The sequence below is a fragment of the Triplophysa dalaica genome, chromosome 5, assembly GCF_015846415.1.
Source record: "Triplophysa dalaica isolate WHDGS20190420 chromosome 5, ASM1584641v1, whole genome shotgun sequence".
Taxonomy (NCBI): domain Eukaryota; kingdom Metazoa; phylum Chordata; class Actinopteri; order Cypriniformes; family Nemacheilidae; genus Triplophysa; species Triplophysa dalaica.
Genome location: NC_079546.1, coordinates 13,823,660 through 13,839,590, shown reverse-complemented (window position 1 = coordinate 13,839,590; position 15,931 = coordinate 13,823,660). Strand labels below are relative to the sequence as shown.

The following is a 15,931-nucleotide window of genomic DNA, read 5'->3' as shown; positions in this document are numbered from 1 at the left end:
CTCGAACAGGTTTGCCCCGCTCAGTGACGCACCGACTGAGAAACCTGCTGAAAGTGCCCTAGTGATGGGTGATTCTATTGTCCGGAACGTTAACATAGAGGCACCAGCCACCATAGTCAAATGTTTACCGGGAGCCAGAGCGCCTGACATCAAGTCAAATTTAAATGTGCTGGCTAAGGCTAATCGTAGATTCAGTAAGATTGTTATTCACGTCGGCACAAATGATGTTAGACTCCGTCAATCGGAGATCACTAAAGATAATATTAAAGAGGTGTGTGAGCTCGCAAACACGATGTCAGACACTGTAATATTCTCTGGCCCCCTCACTGCTTACCGTGGTGATGAGATTTATAGCAGATTATCATCACTAAATGGCTGGTTGTCTGAGTGGTGCCTGCAGAATAATATAGATTTTATAAATAACTGGAAGAGTTTTGAGGGCAGACCTGACCCTCCTGGGATGGGGTTTCCCTCCTCTCTAGAAATTTGGCACACTAAATAATGCTAAAGGCTGACTACCTGGGGCCTAGGTCAGGAAGGAGACAGAATGGCATAACCAACTGTCTGCTTGCCGTCTCACGTTACAGAATACACAAAATATAAAACATGTAATAATCCCTTCCCACAAACAACATAAAATAGAGACTGTGTCTGTCCTCCGGATTAGCAAACATAAGATTATGCGTAAACCTCTTGAAAGTAATTTAATAAACAAATCAAACATGAACAATATACAGATAATCAACTGTTACAACTCGGATTGCTTAATATTAGATCTCTCTCAAATAAAGCACTTTTTGTTAACGATATGATAACCGATCATAAACAACACAATAATTATTTTATCACCTCTCAGAAGTCTAATTTTAAATACAATTCTTTTGAAGTCATGGTACTTCACGTATCAACACCTAATACTAAGGACAAAACATTTTTAAAATGTATTCTAGCTATTGTTTATAGGCCTCCAGGGCACCACACAGATTTTATTAAAGAATTTGGTGGGTTCTTATCAGAACTAGTACTGGCTGCAGATAGAGTCCTTGTCGTTGGTGACTTTAACATCCATGTAGATAAGGATACAGATGCCTTGGGAATGGCTTTCAAAGACACTCTTAACTCCATGGGCGTTAGTCAACATGTGTCAGGACCCACTCACCTTCGTAATCATACTTTAGATTTAATACTATTTTATGGTATAAGTGTGGACGATGTTAAAATCGTTCTGCAGAGTGAAGACATTTCGGATCATTATCTGATATTATGTTTGCTTCACTGGCCTACAGCTGCAAATCAAACTCCTTGTTACAAATAGGGTAGAACGATTACTTCAACCAAAGATGCGTTTCTCGACAATCTGCCTGAATTGTCTCAAATATCTAGCATGAGAAAAAACCATGAAGATCTTGACATTACTATTGAAAATTTGAACTCTACCTTCTCGGAAACATTAGACACAGTTGCTCCTCTGCGTTTGAAAATCCGCCTACTTTTCATCACTAATAGAAGAAAACCATCACAACCCTAGGTTTTTATTTAACACTAAAATTAACAAAAAATAAATTGTCATCAGCTTCAGATTATGATTATCAGCATAACAGTGATGAATTTATGAACTACTTCACTAGTAAAATCCAAGACATTAGAGAAAAAATTATAACAATGCAACCAGAAGCGAAACCCGCTGAACAAACTAACTACAGCACCCCTAAGGAGAAATTGCAATTATTTTCTACAGTAGATCACGATGAACTCTCTAAAATCATTAGATCATCCAAATTTTTGGATATTTAAACTATCCAAGGTATTCTGGTTGAGGTGGAGTGGTAGCAACTATTTTTCTCACAAACCTAAAGCGCTCTTTAGTTCAATTAATGCAGTGCTAAATAACTCTCAGCCTAATGTTTCTGATTTGTCTCTTGATACCTGCCAGAGGTTGTTTTGATTTTTTGTGGATAAAGTACTTGCTATTAGAGTGCATATTATGCTTCCTTCTGTGGTGCCCTTTATCCGGCTTCTGGCTTTGCTATTTTTGACCAGTTTGAGCTAGTGTCTCTTTCTGATTTGAAAGATGTTATTAATCGTATGAATCCATCTACTTGCCCCACAGACGTGGTTCCTCCCAATTCTTTTAAGTAGTTTTTTTATACCATCGGGCCTGTAGTTTAAATAATTATTAATGGAAGTTTGACCCTAGGTTTTGTTCCCTCAGATTTTAAACAAGCTTTGGTTCAACCTCTGATAAAAAAATAAAAAAAACACGTCACTATGGTTATCTCTATTTACAGACCAATCTCTAAACTTCCCTTCATTTCAAAAATAGTAGAGAAAGATGTCTGTATACAGTAGCAGTCTTTTTTAGATTCTCATAGATTCTTAGAAGTATATCGATCTGGATGAAAAGCTCTTCATAACACAAAAACAGCTCTTGTCAAGGTCTTTAATGATCTTTTATTGGCCACTGACGAAGAAGATTCAAGAATTATTTTCCTTTTGGATCTGAGATCAGCATTTGACACCATTTATCATAATAACCTGCTCTCCCAGTTGAAAATGTTCTTGGCATTAAGGGTACTGCTTTGGAGTGGTTCATGTACTATCTAACTAATAGGACTTTTTCTATCCGCCTTAATGACTTTGAATCCTCATCTGTTCCCCTCCCATTTGGCGTCAATCAGGGCTCTATTCTCGGTCCTATGCTGTTTTCTATGCTCCCATATGCTCCCATTCGGGTCTATTCTCAGGAAATATAATATTTGGTTCCATTTTTATGCAGACGACACACAAATGTATCTGCCCCTTAAACAGGAAAATGCCAGTTCTTAAAAACTTCTATTTGATTGTCCCAGTGACATTAAAGATTGGATGGACTGTAACATTTTGCATTTTAATAAGAGTAAGACTGAAATTATGATATTTGGCACCAAATCTTACTAACAAGATCTCAGACATTGATCTGGGCCTTTTTTATCCATATGTGAAGTCTACAGCCAAAATCTTTTCAGTTAACGATTTTGAAAGACCTATACATGTTTTTACTTTATCTCACCTAGTTAACTGTAATGCCCTCTATGTTTGTGCCAAGCAGACCTATCTCTCATGTTTGTGGTTAGTGCAGAACGTTCCAGCTCGACTTTTTACTCGTACGCGTAAACAGGAACATATTTACCCCATATTAGCTTCCCTACACTGGCTTCCGGTCTGTTTTAGAATTGATTTTAAGGTTATAGTGCTTGGTTATAAATCCTCAAATGGCCTAGCCCCAACTTATCTATCTGATTTAACAAAACCCCATGTTGCATCCAGGTCTCTGTGGTCTGCTGATCAGGGCAGTTTTAAGGTGAGTGTATATCTGGGGCTTAAACCAGAGACTTCCACATGCATGATGGAATACAGTGGCGTAGAAAGTCAGGTCCGAGCCCATATGCAAAAACTTTTAATGGGGCACCTCCGTCTGTTTGCAACCGCGATGTGCATGACTGGACATCTGTTGTTTACTAAGGTTTGTTATTAAATGTTAATGCGTGTCAATTGTGCTCAAATAGTACCAACAGAGCCAAAGGGAACTCAAACTCCCAGGCGCCATAAAGAGGGAGAAAGCGTCGGAACCAATAGCCCTGTGGTTAGTGTGCTGACATATGGTGCTAGTGTTCTTGCAGCACTATATGAGATTGATTCCCGTCTCAACTATCTTTAGCAAAAAAAAATTAAAAATATAACTTAAACAAAAAAAGAAAGAGGGAAAAAGCGACATAGCCAGTGTTTTGCATGTTTTTTACACACAACATGTGAATGGCCCTAACATTTCTATGATAAAATAGGTATCAAACATTAAGCTACTTTCATAGCGCAGGCTCTTTCAAAGTTGTAGCTGTCAGGAACTGGGAAGGGAATAACCCACGTCATGATAGCGGATGTCTCTCTCCGCACAAAACCTAAGGCTCTGACATCATTTAGCCATAATACTAAGAAAGACATGACATGATGAGGCAGAACCTGGCATTCACCAAGTGGCAGACAAAAGTGAAAAGACAGACAGGGTAACAGACAACAACCAGGAGAACATAGTAAACAATAACAACTGCAGGCAAGAATACAATACTAATGGGTTGGGGTGGGACAATAAAAATAACAAACAACGGAGGGCGGTGGGGGAACAATAGAGTCCATCGGGGGAAGTCCAAATGGGTCGAGACAAGGGGGAAGAGTCTTAGTCCTGGGAAGGACCACTCGGGAGCGCGACCCAAGGGTGGGGACAATACAGGGAGTCCTTGGGGAAAAGGGTGTGTGAGTCAACTGTCCCTCTTATCAGGGGGGAACCGTCGACCATAAGACCAGACCGGACAAGGTCTATGAGACTGGCTGTAGGGCCGGCAGTAAAAGGCTGGGGACCAGCTGAATCACCGGCTGAATCTCCAGCTGGACTGCCTGCTGAATCACCGGCTGGATAACTGGCTGGACTGGATGCCGGTTGGGACGCCGGTTGCTGCAGACCAGAACGGATACCAGCGGCTGAGCAGGATTGAACGCCAGCTGGACAGAAGGCTGCGACCCACTCTGCAGCTTCTTCAACCTGGACCGGCACATAGCAGCCGGCAGCAGGGAAGCAATGGAAGATCCGGCTAGATCCATGCTGGAAGAGTCGGACGGGGAGTCCCATGACTCCCTCCGTCCACGCCTGCCACGCCTGCCACGGAGGCTGATGGAGGGTTTGAAGCTGCCAGAACTAGCGACAAGTGATGCTAAGGTCCCCAGGGTGACCATGCCCAGGGAACACCCCTCCGGGATCGCAGACAAGGAGGGTGGGGACTTGACTGGAGGTGAGGGCATGGAATCATCCCAGTTGACCAGGTAGCTCACCATCTCGCAGAAGCCCAGATGCTTAAGCAACCGTGTCTCTGCCGGTGAGGGGTTCAACGACGTCGCTGTTAAATATTGTAGTGGAGTAGGTGGGATGAGACCCGGTGAGTGAGTGATTATGAGCGTCAGCTGTACACGCACCGGTCTCGTATCACGGAGGAGATTGGGAGCATAAGAGGACGAGCGACCGGAACATCAAGGACAGAGGACCAGGCCTGGATTTTAGTTGTGGTTTGTTTTATCCGCCGGCAGTCGTCCGTGAGGGTGTAGTGTATTTCGGGGAAAACTATGATTTTGATCACAGTAAAAGACGTATAATTAATGATGATTAACTATACCTGTTTTATACACTTTATCGGATTCGGCAGACCTGATAATAGCGACAAACTAAATTCACTCGTCCAGCGACTGATCCGCAGATCGTATATCAAATCTAAGAAATATTACTTTCCTGGCCTTGGAAACATAACACTCTTACTGTATGTAATACAGTACCGCTCCAGAAATTATAACGAAATCAAGCAGTTTAAGTGACGTTAATATGTGATAAAGAAACACAGCAACAATTCGAGCGTGCAGACAAATGCAGGTTTATTGACCACACTAAAGGGAAAACAAACCGACTAACTAAGAAATAACAAACAAACATGAAACGTAAAAGCAGTAAAGAAATGGAAGAAATAGACAAAGCAAAGAGTGGCAGTATTACAAACAAATATTCACATCTGCATGAACCATCGAGGACCGTCTCCTTAGTTAAAAGGGGTTACAGCTTAAACGCACCTATTTAGGAAATAGATAATACTTGCATTGGTTTCCTTTTGAGTGTGCTTGGACAAGGTTTTGTGCCCGTGGAAAAGTGTTCTCAAAGCAAGCGGGTGAGTCCGTCTACTTCTTTCTTAGAGCCGGGATTGGCTGACAAAGTTAGCCGAAGTAATTCTGCCGAAAGGAAAAACTGTCTCCGAAGAGAGAGACCGGTCTCAGGAGGTGTTCTTGAACTGGAACGCGTGAACACACGGAAGAGCTGAGCGTTGATAGCTCCGTGTACGGATGCTTTAAGCTTGAAGGGTTCACGCCCCTCCAAGGTGAGCGGTCCAATGTGATGAGCTGATTTTGGTGCGAAGTCAAGTTTCTTTGTTCGCTTATTAGCTCATTGCATGTTGGATCACTTAGGAGTTTGGTGCTGTAAAACTCTTAGAATTACATAAAAGGAGTATTGTATACAACACATTTCTGTGCTATACATAATCTTTCAAGGAATGAAGAGAGAAACATTTAGATATAAAACATGCCAGTGTTATAAGTACATTGACCTGAAGTTTGTACAAGAATGAAAATATAAACAGAATACAACTAAACACACATGCTTTTGAGGTTATAGGAGAGGCCGAATAACATGGGGACAAACATACCATGTGAAGATATAGAGGTATATCCATTTAGAACATTCTTTTGTGGATAAGAAGAAAAGACAGACAATTCCAGAGGAGATGAAACCTAGGCCACATTCCTTTTAGAGCAAATGGTCCATCGTTGGAGAAGCACCCCATCCTCCCCGTTGGGACTTCTTTGAAGTCCAAGGGAGGTATTAGAAACTATCCTGACCAAATGACGGATGCTTAAGAGAGAGGAGTTGGATCAGACCTGCTGGAACCGGTTAGACCCCTACAGAGAGGTCGTTTTACGACGACAAATGGTCACCTTTGATCTGGGCAAGATCCTACAAGGAGTTGCCGGCTGTTTATGTTCTCTGTTATTTGCAGGCAGTCGTCCGTGAGGGGCTGCCGGCTGTCTTTTTACTTTGTTGTCATTTTATTAAATGTTTAAATGTTTGCCGGTTCCCGTCTCCTTTCTTCCTTTTAATTGAACCTTGTTACAAATATGAATTTAAGCTCTCTCTTGTTGAACTCCATCCCCACCGCCTCTGTCAAGAAGTCCAGAGGATACTCCATAACACTGGAGTCCCTCTGATGAATCGCGAACAGGAGGTGGGGAATTAAACAAGAATGACACAAATGCAAAACAGAACAAAAAACTTCCCACTTGGGGGCAAAACACAGGAGAACAGGAAATGTAACTATATCTTACAAATTTAGACAAGACAAGGATTACAAGGCATCAAGACACAGGCAAGGTATAATCCAGAGCAGGAAATACACATGGTATGCCAGGAAGCAAACACACACAACAAACCGCACAGGACAGCAAACACAAGCCATTAATTAGGGAGACTGACAAAGGATAATTAACAAGGGAACAGGTAAAGGGGATGACACACTAATGGAAGGCTAACGAGGGAACTAGAGGGACAGGGCCATAGACGAAACTGGAGAGAGAGCATAATATGTCATAATAACAATTATATGTCTCTCTCCACACAAGACCTAAGGCTCTGCCAACAAATCATTACATAAGCGACATAAATCTCGCCTTCTGTCCGAAGCAAATCCCATCTTCTTTCATTTGTTTGGCCACCTCAATTATTTTGATATTGACGAGCTTATGCAAATTTTTCGTTTCAACACAACAACGTAAACAAGTAATGTTTTTGAATGTTTTTTTTTCCAAGAAGAAGGACCCACTCACATTTGCCCATGGGTAGACACGCAAAAGATGCTAAATGTAAACGGCCTTAAGTGATACATACACAGCATGGTAATAAAACATTCAAGGCTTTAGTGAAAACATTCGGGGCTTCAGCCCCCTTAGCCCACCCCTTGCGTCGCCACTGCTGCTGACCTTATGTTGTTGGCAGTCACTAGAGTAGGACTGAAGCAAAGGGGAGAACGTGCCTTTGCTGTTGCTTCCCCAAAACTGTGAAATGGATTACCTTTGTTTATTGAGGATGGCCCCAACCTTGTCTGTGTTTAAAACTAGTCTTAAAGGAATTGTTTACTTTCAACATAAATTGTAATGATAATTTACTCAATCCTGTTGTCATCCAAGATGTATATGTATTTCTTTCTTTTGTCAAAAAGAAATTAAGGTTTTTGATGAAAACATTCCAGGATTATTCTCCATATATTGGACTTCAATGGACTCTAAATGTTTGAAGGTCAAAATTACAGTTTCAGTGCAGCTTCAAAGGACTTTAAATGATACCAGGCGATGAATAAGGGTCTTATCTAGTGAAACGATTATTCTTTTTTTTTTAAATGTAAATGCTTTATAAACACAAATGCTCGCCTTGCTGTGTTCTGCACAGCGCGATCACGACTTCACATAATACGTAACTATGTTGAAAAGGTCATGCTTGACCTAAGCTTTATATTACCTTATTGTTTTTAACTTTATTACTTTTATGTACTGCAGTTGGGTCAACTTTGTTTTGTTTAAATTTGCTTTAAAAATATATTAAACTAGAAAATAATAGTGAGCAGTTTTAAGTGTCATTGTTTACCTATAGTTTTATGTCGTATTTTTTTGTTTTTCATTTTTATTTTGCTTGGTCTCTGCTGTGAAAAAGACACTAGCTATTGTACAGAAAAGTAGTTTGAGTCTGAGTAAAGGCCACCAGTAGATGTGTTAAACAATTAAAAAGGCAGAACATTTTGAATGCTTTAGGAGTGTACTGTTTCCAAGGAAATATATGATAAATTATTACCTGAGATGGTCTGCAATATTTCTGTGGTCAGTGGAGTTTGTTCAATGCATGTTAATATCCTTTACCTCACCTCCTAGTCTCAGCAATGACCTTGAGTACAGCCAAGTGAACGCCTATGGGGTTTCACATCCATGCCTTATTTACTTCAGCAAAGAATTCAGTAAACACATTTACAGTATGTGCTATGATTTGTCTTGACTTAAAACAATTCTCATACTGTGGCAATAAATGCATGAGAATGCCTAAACACAACATTTTAATTTGAGAAGATCTTAAATAATTAAATGAATTAATTATCAAAATTCAAAGGGCCCAGTAATGCTTATTGTCTTCTATGCACAATCTTTCTGTAAGTTGAATAGAAACACACCTAATATGAAAGTGAGGCTTAAGCATTAACCTTAAATGATGTGAATACAAAACTGAACTTAATTATGACACATTCCTTACACAAAGCAACGGTATGGGTTTAGAGTACTTGTATCACGCGCAAGTAGTGAAACTACTTTCTTTTATAGCTTTAAATATGTGGTCACTATGACACTGTTTTTAAAAAAAATTATTACAGAAGTTTCCTTTTTTTTGGTGAACTATTCCTACGGAGCATATGCACATCTGTATACACCAGCAAAATAATTTTTACCTGAATGATTGCCTATGATCATTAGATGCAATAAGACCAATAGTTTATCTAATTTTCTGTGTTCTTTGTCTCTGTTTTTAATAAAATTGTTATAATCCTTTTCACCTCTCTTATATATATTTATTTTTACATCAAAAGTACAGGGCAAGGTTGAAAACATGCTTCAGTCTCCACTATTAAGCAAAAAAAAACTGACCTTCTCTATCATCAATAAACAAACCATGCTTGTCTTCCCTTAAGGTACACACAGAAGCAAGGATAGATATCTGCTGAAAAGGACATTCTATATCTATTGTTAGTGTGTAAAAGTGAAGCAGAAGCAGTTATATCTGGCTGACTTGACAGCGTAGCCCTGATTTTTCACTTTTTAGCATTCATAGTGACATGATTCCCCTTCAACTGCCTGATTTGGAAATCTAAAATAACAAAAATAGGCTAAAATAACCACACAATATATAATAGAATCAAAAATTATTAAAACACATGATCCACACTTAGTTTCACTTAATGATATGATATGGTAGGGCACAGCACGACATGATAAATGACATGATATATGATAGATGGAAATGTTTTCATATGTTTTTGAAAATCTAGTTTCATATGTTATAGTGTTTTTTAATGTATTATGTATTTATGGTTTCACTTCATTACAATGCAGCTATGTTTGCAATTATTTATGAAAATATATAATACATTATAATGAGTATTTTAAGACGATATGGATACCTTTATAATGCATTATACAAAACGGATCCATGTGTTACTTAATAAGATATGATGCAAGAAATATCCTTAAATAAGTCAATCTAAGAAAGTAAATAAATCCAGAAAGTAAATCTGCAACATTTCTCAATCAAACCATCATGCAGGAGACTGAAGTAGCCTATACCTACAGGTGCGAAGTTTATCAAATATGCGGGTATAATATAAAATACATTTACCGTCTCTTCGAAAACGGGAGTGAATGAGGACGATGAGGAAACAGCACACTGCCGCTCCCGCTAAAGCCCACGCAACTCTCAGCATCAGCATCCTGACTAGATTCAGCATCAGCACACCATCTCCATGCTCTTGCCATACAAAACACAACGCTTGTGCGATTTTCTATATAACAGATTCCAATGATAGTAGAAAAGATGTCGTCCTTTCAGCAGGGGATTCCAACTTTACGCAAGCAATATTATTGATGATAACAGAGCTTTCACCGCCCATCGCATAAGGTGCCGAAATTTCCAGTTTGTCTGTGACTGCTGCGTGGATCTAACTCGAGTTATCCGTCCTCTCTAACGGACGCGTTTAACGCACTTTGAGAACTGCGTTGATGTTAAAAATACTCTGTATTACCAGCCTATCAACAGATTCATCATACGCATCAGAAGAAACTATTCAGTACTGTGTCATCAACAGCCGTAATTCCAGCGTTTATTCGCAAATCATATAGACATTTCCCCAATGCGTTGCATGTGGTGGTGGTTTGCTGGGGTCTATCCAATCTCCACCTCCATCTCCTATCTCCGCGTGTGTGTCACCGGGGTCTGATTCTTCTCTTAACAAGCGCACTTTCTCTCCGCTCTGACGCATACATCGCCTCCTTACAATCGTCTGAAGCGTTTGAGATAAATTCGCAGGTGGATGCGTCAGAGCGCATGTTCCTCCAGTGTGACGTAAATCTACGAGTTATTTTGCGTCTTAAAATGCTTAAGCTATAAGAAAAGTTATGCATTACACGATTGCAAGGCTCCAAGATCAGGGAGTTGTATTACCACTAATTTACCATGAATAAAATAGTATTCATATATTTGTTTTTATTGGATGTATAGTCAAATCGTATAAATCAACTACGGTCTCACCACAATACCCGTCCTGGTATGGTGCATGTTTCAATTACAAAAGTTAAGGAATCTACAAAAAATTCCTACAATAAAATCATGTTTTTTTAAAAAGGTAAATACATTTTTCAGATTACATCATAAAACATACAGAAAGACACTACATGGAAAAAAGTATTGGACTCCTTCTTGTAAAAAACATGATATAGTCCAGTAATTAAAATATTAATTATGTTCTGTTCTGAAATATAAACACGATGGGTTTGGGTCATGATATCCTAAGTGTTTAGCAAAGGGGTTCAACTGGTTTCAGGTCTGGGCTTTGTGCAGACCATTCAAGTTCTTCTACTCAAGAATGGATCAATTGTTTCTTTTTTAGCCTTTTTTTTGCAAAGGGGCATTGTCATTGCCTATGTATTTTCTAGAAAGCTACAAAATACATATATGGAAGGTTCTTGAAATGATGTTGCATACCAATCAAGACCGTACCATAGTACGTCCCTACTACAAACATAATTAAAGCTATCAAGCAATTTGCAGACGACAAAGCACTGAATAATCTTAGCTTAACATATTTTTCATTGTTTATTAATCGACGGAAGTTATTATAGAAACTTTTTGAGATCTGAGATATCTCTGTTGTTGAGATCCTGATTTAACTAAATAAACGTAGGAAGCTGGGTCTGGGATAAACGTTTTTTTAATACAAAAAATAATGAAATACTAAAATGGTTTCAAAGATTTTCCACAGTGTATGACTTACAAGTGAAACTGGATTCGTTTTTACAAATATTTATCTAACCAGCCCTTGCGTGTTTGTAGAACTAATTCCAAGGCCTCCGCCAACACAGTACGTTGTGACGACATCGCCAGTTCGTCTTCACTTAGTCACAGTGACATTACTTTTTGACCACGTTCTGAGGAAGTCTTGGCAACGTTCTGTTTCTTAGCATTTTTGGTTACGTTCCAGAAACGTCATAGCCACGTCATCAAATAACGTCCCATGTAGAACGTTGTAAGTATGTAGATAAATGAACACTTGACATTAAAATTATAACAAATTCTTCGTATGTGGAAACATACTGGCCAATAAGGCTCATTCTATACTATTCTATTCTATTATATAACCTGAAGTCCTGAACACTGTAATTTGATTAATCAATCAGATCATTTCTAATTATTTTGTTATTGTATGGAAAATGTATGATCAGAGTCAAATCTGTTATAAATGTCAAGAGCTATTGTGGCAAGGGGGGTGTGGTCTGACACGGTCTGCCGCAGAGAGGCGTGTCGGGAGAACGACGGTAAGTAAGCAGATCAACGTTATAGTGAAAACACCTGCTTCTTGTTCTAGTAATTGGCGAGGAGACGCTTATAAGGCGCGACGGAGGAAGCAAACGGGGGAGAGAGAGAGACGGCTGAGAAACGTCTCCCAGGAGAAGCCTCGAGACGTTGTGTCCAGGACTAAAAGGAAGGAATCTTACTCAACGAAGAGCTATAAATAGACAGTGTGAATGTTTGATGCCGGAAGTGAAACCGGAAGTAACCAAATAAAAGATTCTTGCATTTCTCAGTCACGCCGACCCCGCCTCCTTTCTTCCTCAGAGCTTGAACTTTGTTACAGCTATTAAACAAGAGATTAATTTGATAGTAAAATTAAAACTGCGTTTCTATTTATTAAGTGCACCCGTCTGATATGTGCGCGCATGCACCCTCTCTTTTCTGCAAAGAGCCTGAAATAATTTTAGCGGTTTATTCGTAATATTTCTTTAATGTCATAGTGACCACATATTTACTGCCTAAACACAACATTTTAATTTGAGAAGATCTTAAATAATTAAGTGAATTAATTGTCAAAATTCAAAGGTCCCAGTAATGCTTAATGTCTTCTATGTCAGTTGAATAAAAACACACCCAATATGAAAGTGAGGCTTAAGCATTATCTTTGAAGGATGTGAACACAAAACTGAACTTAATTATAACACATTCTTTAAACAAAGCAACAGTATGGGTTTAGACTTTTACTTTCTTTTAGAACTATCAATATGTGGTCACTATGACACTGTTTTATAAAAAATAATTTACAGAAGTTTCCTTTTTTTGGTGAACTATTCCTACGGAGCATATGCACATCCTGTATATACCAGCTAAATTATTTTTACCTGAATGATTGCCTGTGATCATTAGATGCCATAAGACCAATACGTTACCTAATTTTCTGTGTTTTTTGTCTCTGTTTTTAATAAAACTGTTATTATCCTTTTCACCTCTCTTATATATCTTTATTTTTACTTCAAAAGTACAGGGGAAGGTTGAAAACATGCTTCACTCTCCACTACTAAGCATACAAATAAACTGACCTTCTCTCTCATCTATAAACAAACTGTGCTTGTCTAATCTTATGTGGTAAAACAAGTAAATAATATTATGCTTAAACATAATGTATATTCATCTCTCTCAATAAATATCTGTATTAAATACTAAATATTAAAATATATTAAAGTCTTTGATTATGTATGTCCTGTACTACAGTATAAATAAAATATCTTATTGTGATGCAACGTTACATGCTGTGTTGAGTTTTATAATCGTTATACTGTGCTTTATACATATAGAGTATTACTCCAATTGTGCATAAAATTTAATCTTTAACGCTCAGATTAAATCACAAATTAATTGAATCCTCCAATCTTTGTATTTTAATATCTCACTTTAAATGTATAAACAAGATACCATTAAAATTTCTAATCACATTAATTTTGATCTGAGGAAGATTTATTTACTTTTTGAAAGTGACCCGCAGATTTGATTTTACAATAGGGCCGTGCGTTTGTTTTTCACTCTACCGTGCCACCATTGCATCATACATTTGTGCAAGACTGGCAATAATATAGAAATTTTAAGTATCAGGAATTAATGACTTTGGGGAGTTTACAATGTAGCTTAATGGGCCATTCTAATGATGCATCAAATTTGCAAGTCTGTCAAAAAATAGCTGCTTTATCTGAAGAATTTATTTAGAGCCAATTATCAGTGTTCACTAATGTTAACAATTAACATAGTGTATATTTTTTTGATTTTTTTGTGTGCTATAATGCTCTACCATTATCCACTTCCCATTGTGATGCATCAATCAGTTAGACAGCAGTTAAATGAGAGCTGGGCAGTGAGTGACTACTGGACACAGGAGGAGAAGGTCCTTCACTTTAAGGATTATGATAATGGAAAACAAACACTGCCAGTGAAGTCCTTGGTCCCGTTTCAAGGAGTACCTGTCACATACATTGACACAATCCTGCAGTTTCAGCACAACTGTACATTTGGGAATAAAAGACCTCCACATTGAAGAGGGGGGTGAAAGGTTCTGAGATGACCAGTAGTTTGTGAACTGAATTTGGGATGGCAGAGATAGCACAATGCTGGATTATAATAATAATACTAGTGGTGGGCATAGATTAATTTTTTTAATCTAGATTAATCTAGATTAATTCCAAAATTAATCTAGATTTATCTAGATTAAAATGGCTCATTTGAATTCTGCCGAAGGCATTCAGAATATGTGTGCTACCCAAATAATGACTAAAAGTAAGTCTTTGAGAACGGGTTTCTCAAGCCAGGTGGCGCATTAGACCAGGGGCTCATCTCCTGTTTCCAAAATGCATCACAAACTGCTTGAGAAAGCTGTTCTACTATGATAATTGGTTATGAAAATTAAATTATGTTCAATAAGATGAACTTGTTTTTACTTCCGCATTAGCTAAGGGATGATTTGCGTGTGGTACTTGAGACTGGAAGAGCTCCTACAGTACATCTACATTTAGTCATTTAGCAGACGCTTTTATCCAAAGCGATTTACAAAGAGTGAGGGAGCAACAAGCGATATGTCATACAGGAGCCATAATACATTAGATCTCAATACAAAGTTACTGGTTTCAACTAAAGCTAGACCAGAACCTGTTGAGAGAAAGTTTTTTTTTTTAAACCAATTCCGCATTGCACAAGGTGCAAACAACCTTAGTCTTGTCGATGTTTCTATTGGGAAGCTTCTTAAAAATTAATATTCCCTGAAGCAAACCCGGCGGCTTCATAGCTGCATCCATGTTAGCACGTCACGTTTGATGCGGTAATTTCACAGTAACGTTATGTTGTGTTCAGACCAAACGCGAATGGCGTGTCAAGTGCGAGTGATTTATATGTTAATGCAAAGAGCCAATAGACCTACTAGCTGCGCGAATCGCGCGAATGAAGCCCTGGTTATGAGATGATTAGGCGGCTTCTGCTTCCGCGAATGACACGAATCACGCGAGTTGAAAAATCTCGTTCTCGCCCCGTACAGTGCAGTTAAGCTGGTATACATCCGCGCTAAAATATCAAGGTGAAAGTCATCATAGCTTGCGTAGTATAGACCCAGCTCCCAACCCAACTTTGAGAATAGATTAACGGCGACATTTTTTTTATCGCGCGATAAGAGTCTCACTGCCCACCACTAAATAATACCTTTTATTTATAATGCGCTCTTCTTACCCCGAGGTGCTACATAATAGAAATACATCCATTACTACAAAAAAATTAAGAAGCAACAAAAAAAAGATAATAACCAACAAGTAATGATAAGAGTAAAACAAGAATTTCTCAGTTGTTAAAACAGTAATAAAAGGATGAGTTTATAACTGTTTCTTAAAACTACTTAGATGGGTAGCACTCCTGATGGGTAGAGGAAGTGCATTCCATAGCCTAGGGGCGGCTACTGAAAATGCTCTATCACCCATTGATTTTAACCTTGAGGATGGCTGTTTGAGGAGGAGTGAGTCTGATGAACAGAGAATACGAGAAGGCCTATATGGGGTGACTAGTTCGCACAGATATGATGGAGCAGTTCCCTGTACTGCTTTTTAGGTCAGAATGAGTGCTTTAAAATAAATGCGTGCCAATGCAGGTTCCAAAGCACACCAGAGATATGTTGTTGATAAGGTGTATGAGTAAGAATGCGCG

General features: G+C 38.6%; 1 protein-coding gene across 3 annotated transcripts in view; it reads right to left on the bottom strand.

Annotated features, from left to right (window-relative positions):
- Positions 1-15,931, bottom strand: part of tafa5a (TAFA chemokine like family member 5a) — a 117,070-nt gene that overhangs the window by 63,420 nt on the left and 37,719 nt on the right. The window contains exon 1 of one of the 3 annotated variants that reach the window (XM_056748818.1): positions 10,052-10,648. The exons of the other annotated variants lie outside the window; for them this stretch is intronic. Coding sequence (XP_056604796.1) covers positions 10,052-10,160 — 109 coding nt within the window. The 5' untranslated portion in view covers positions 10,161-10,648. Of the gene's footprint in view, positions 1-10,051; positions 10,649-15,931 lie in introns of those variants that run through there. 3 annotated transcript variants of the gene reach the window in all.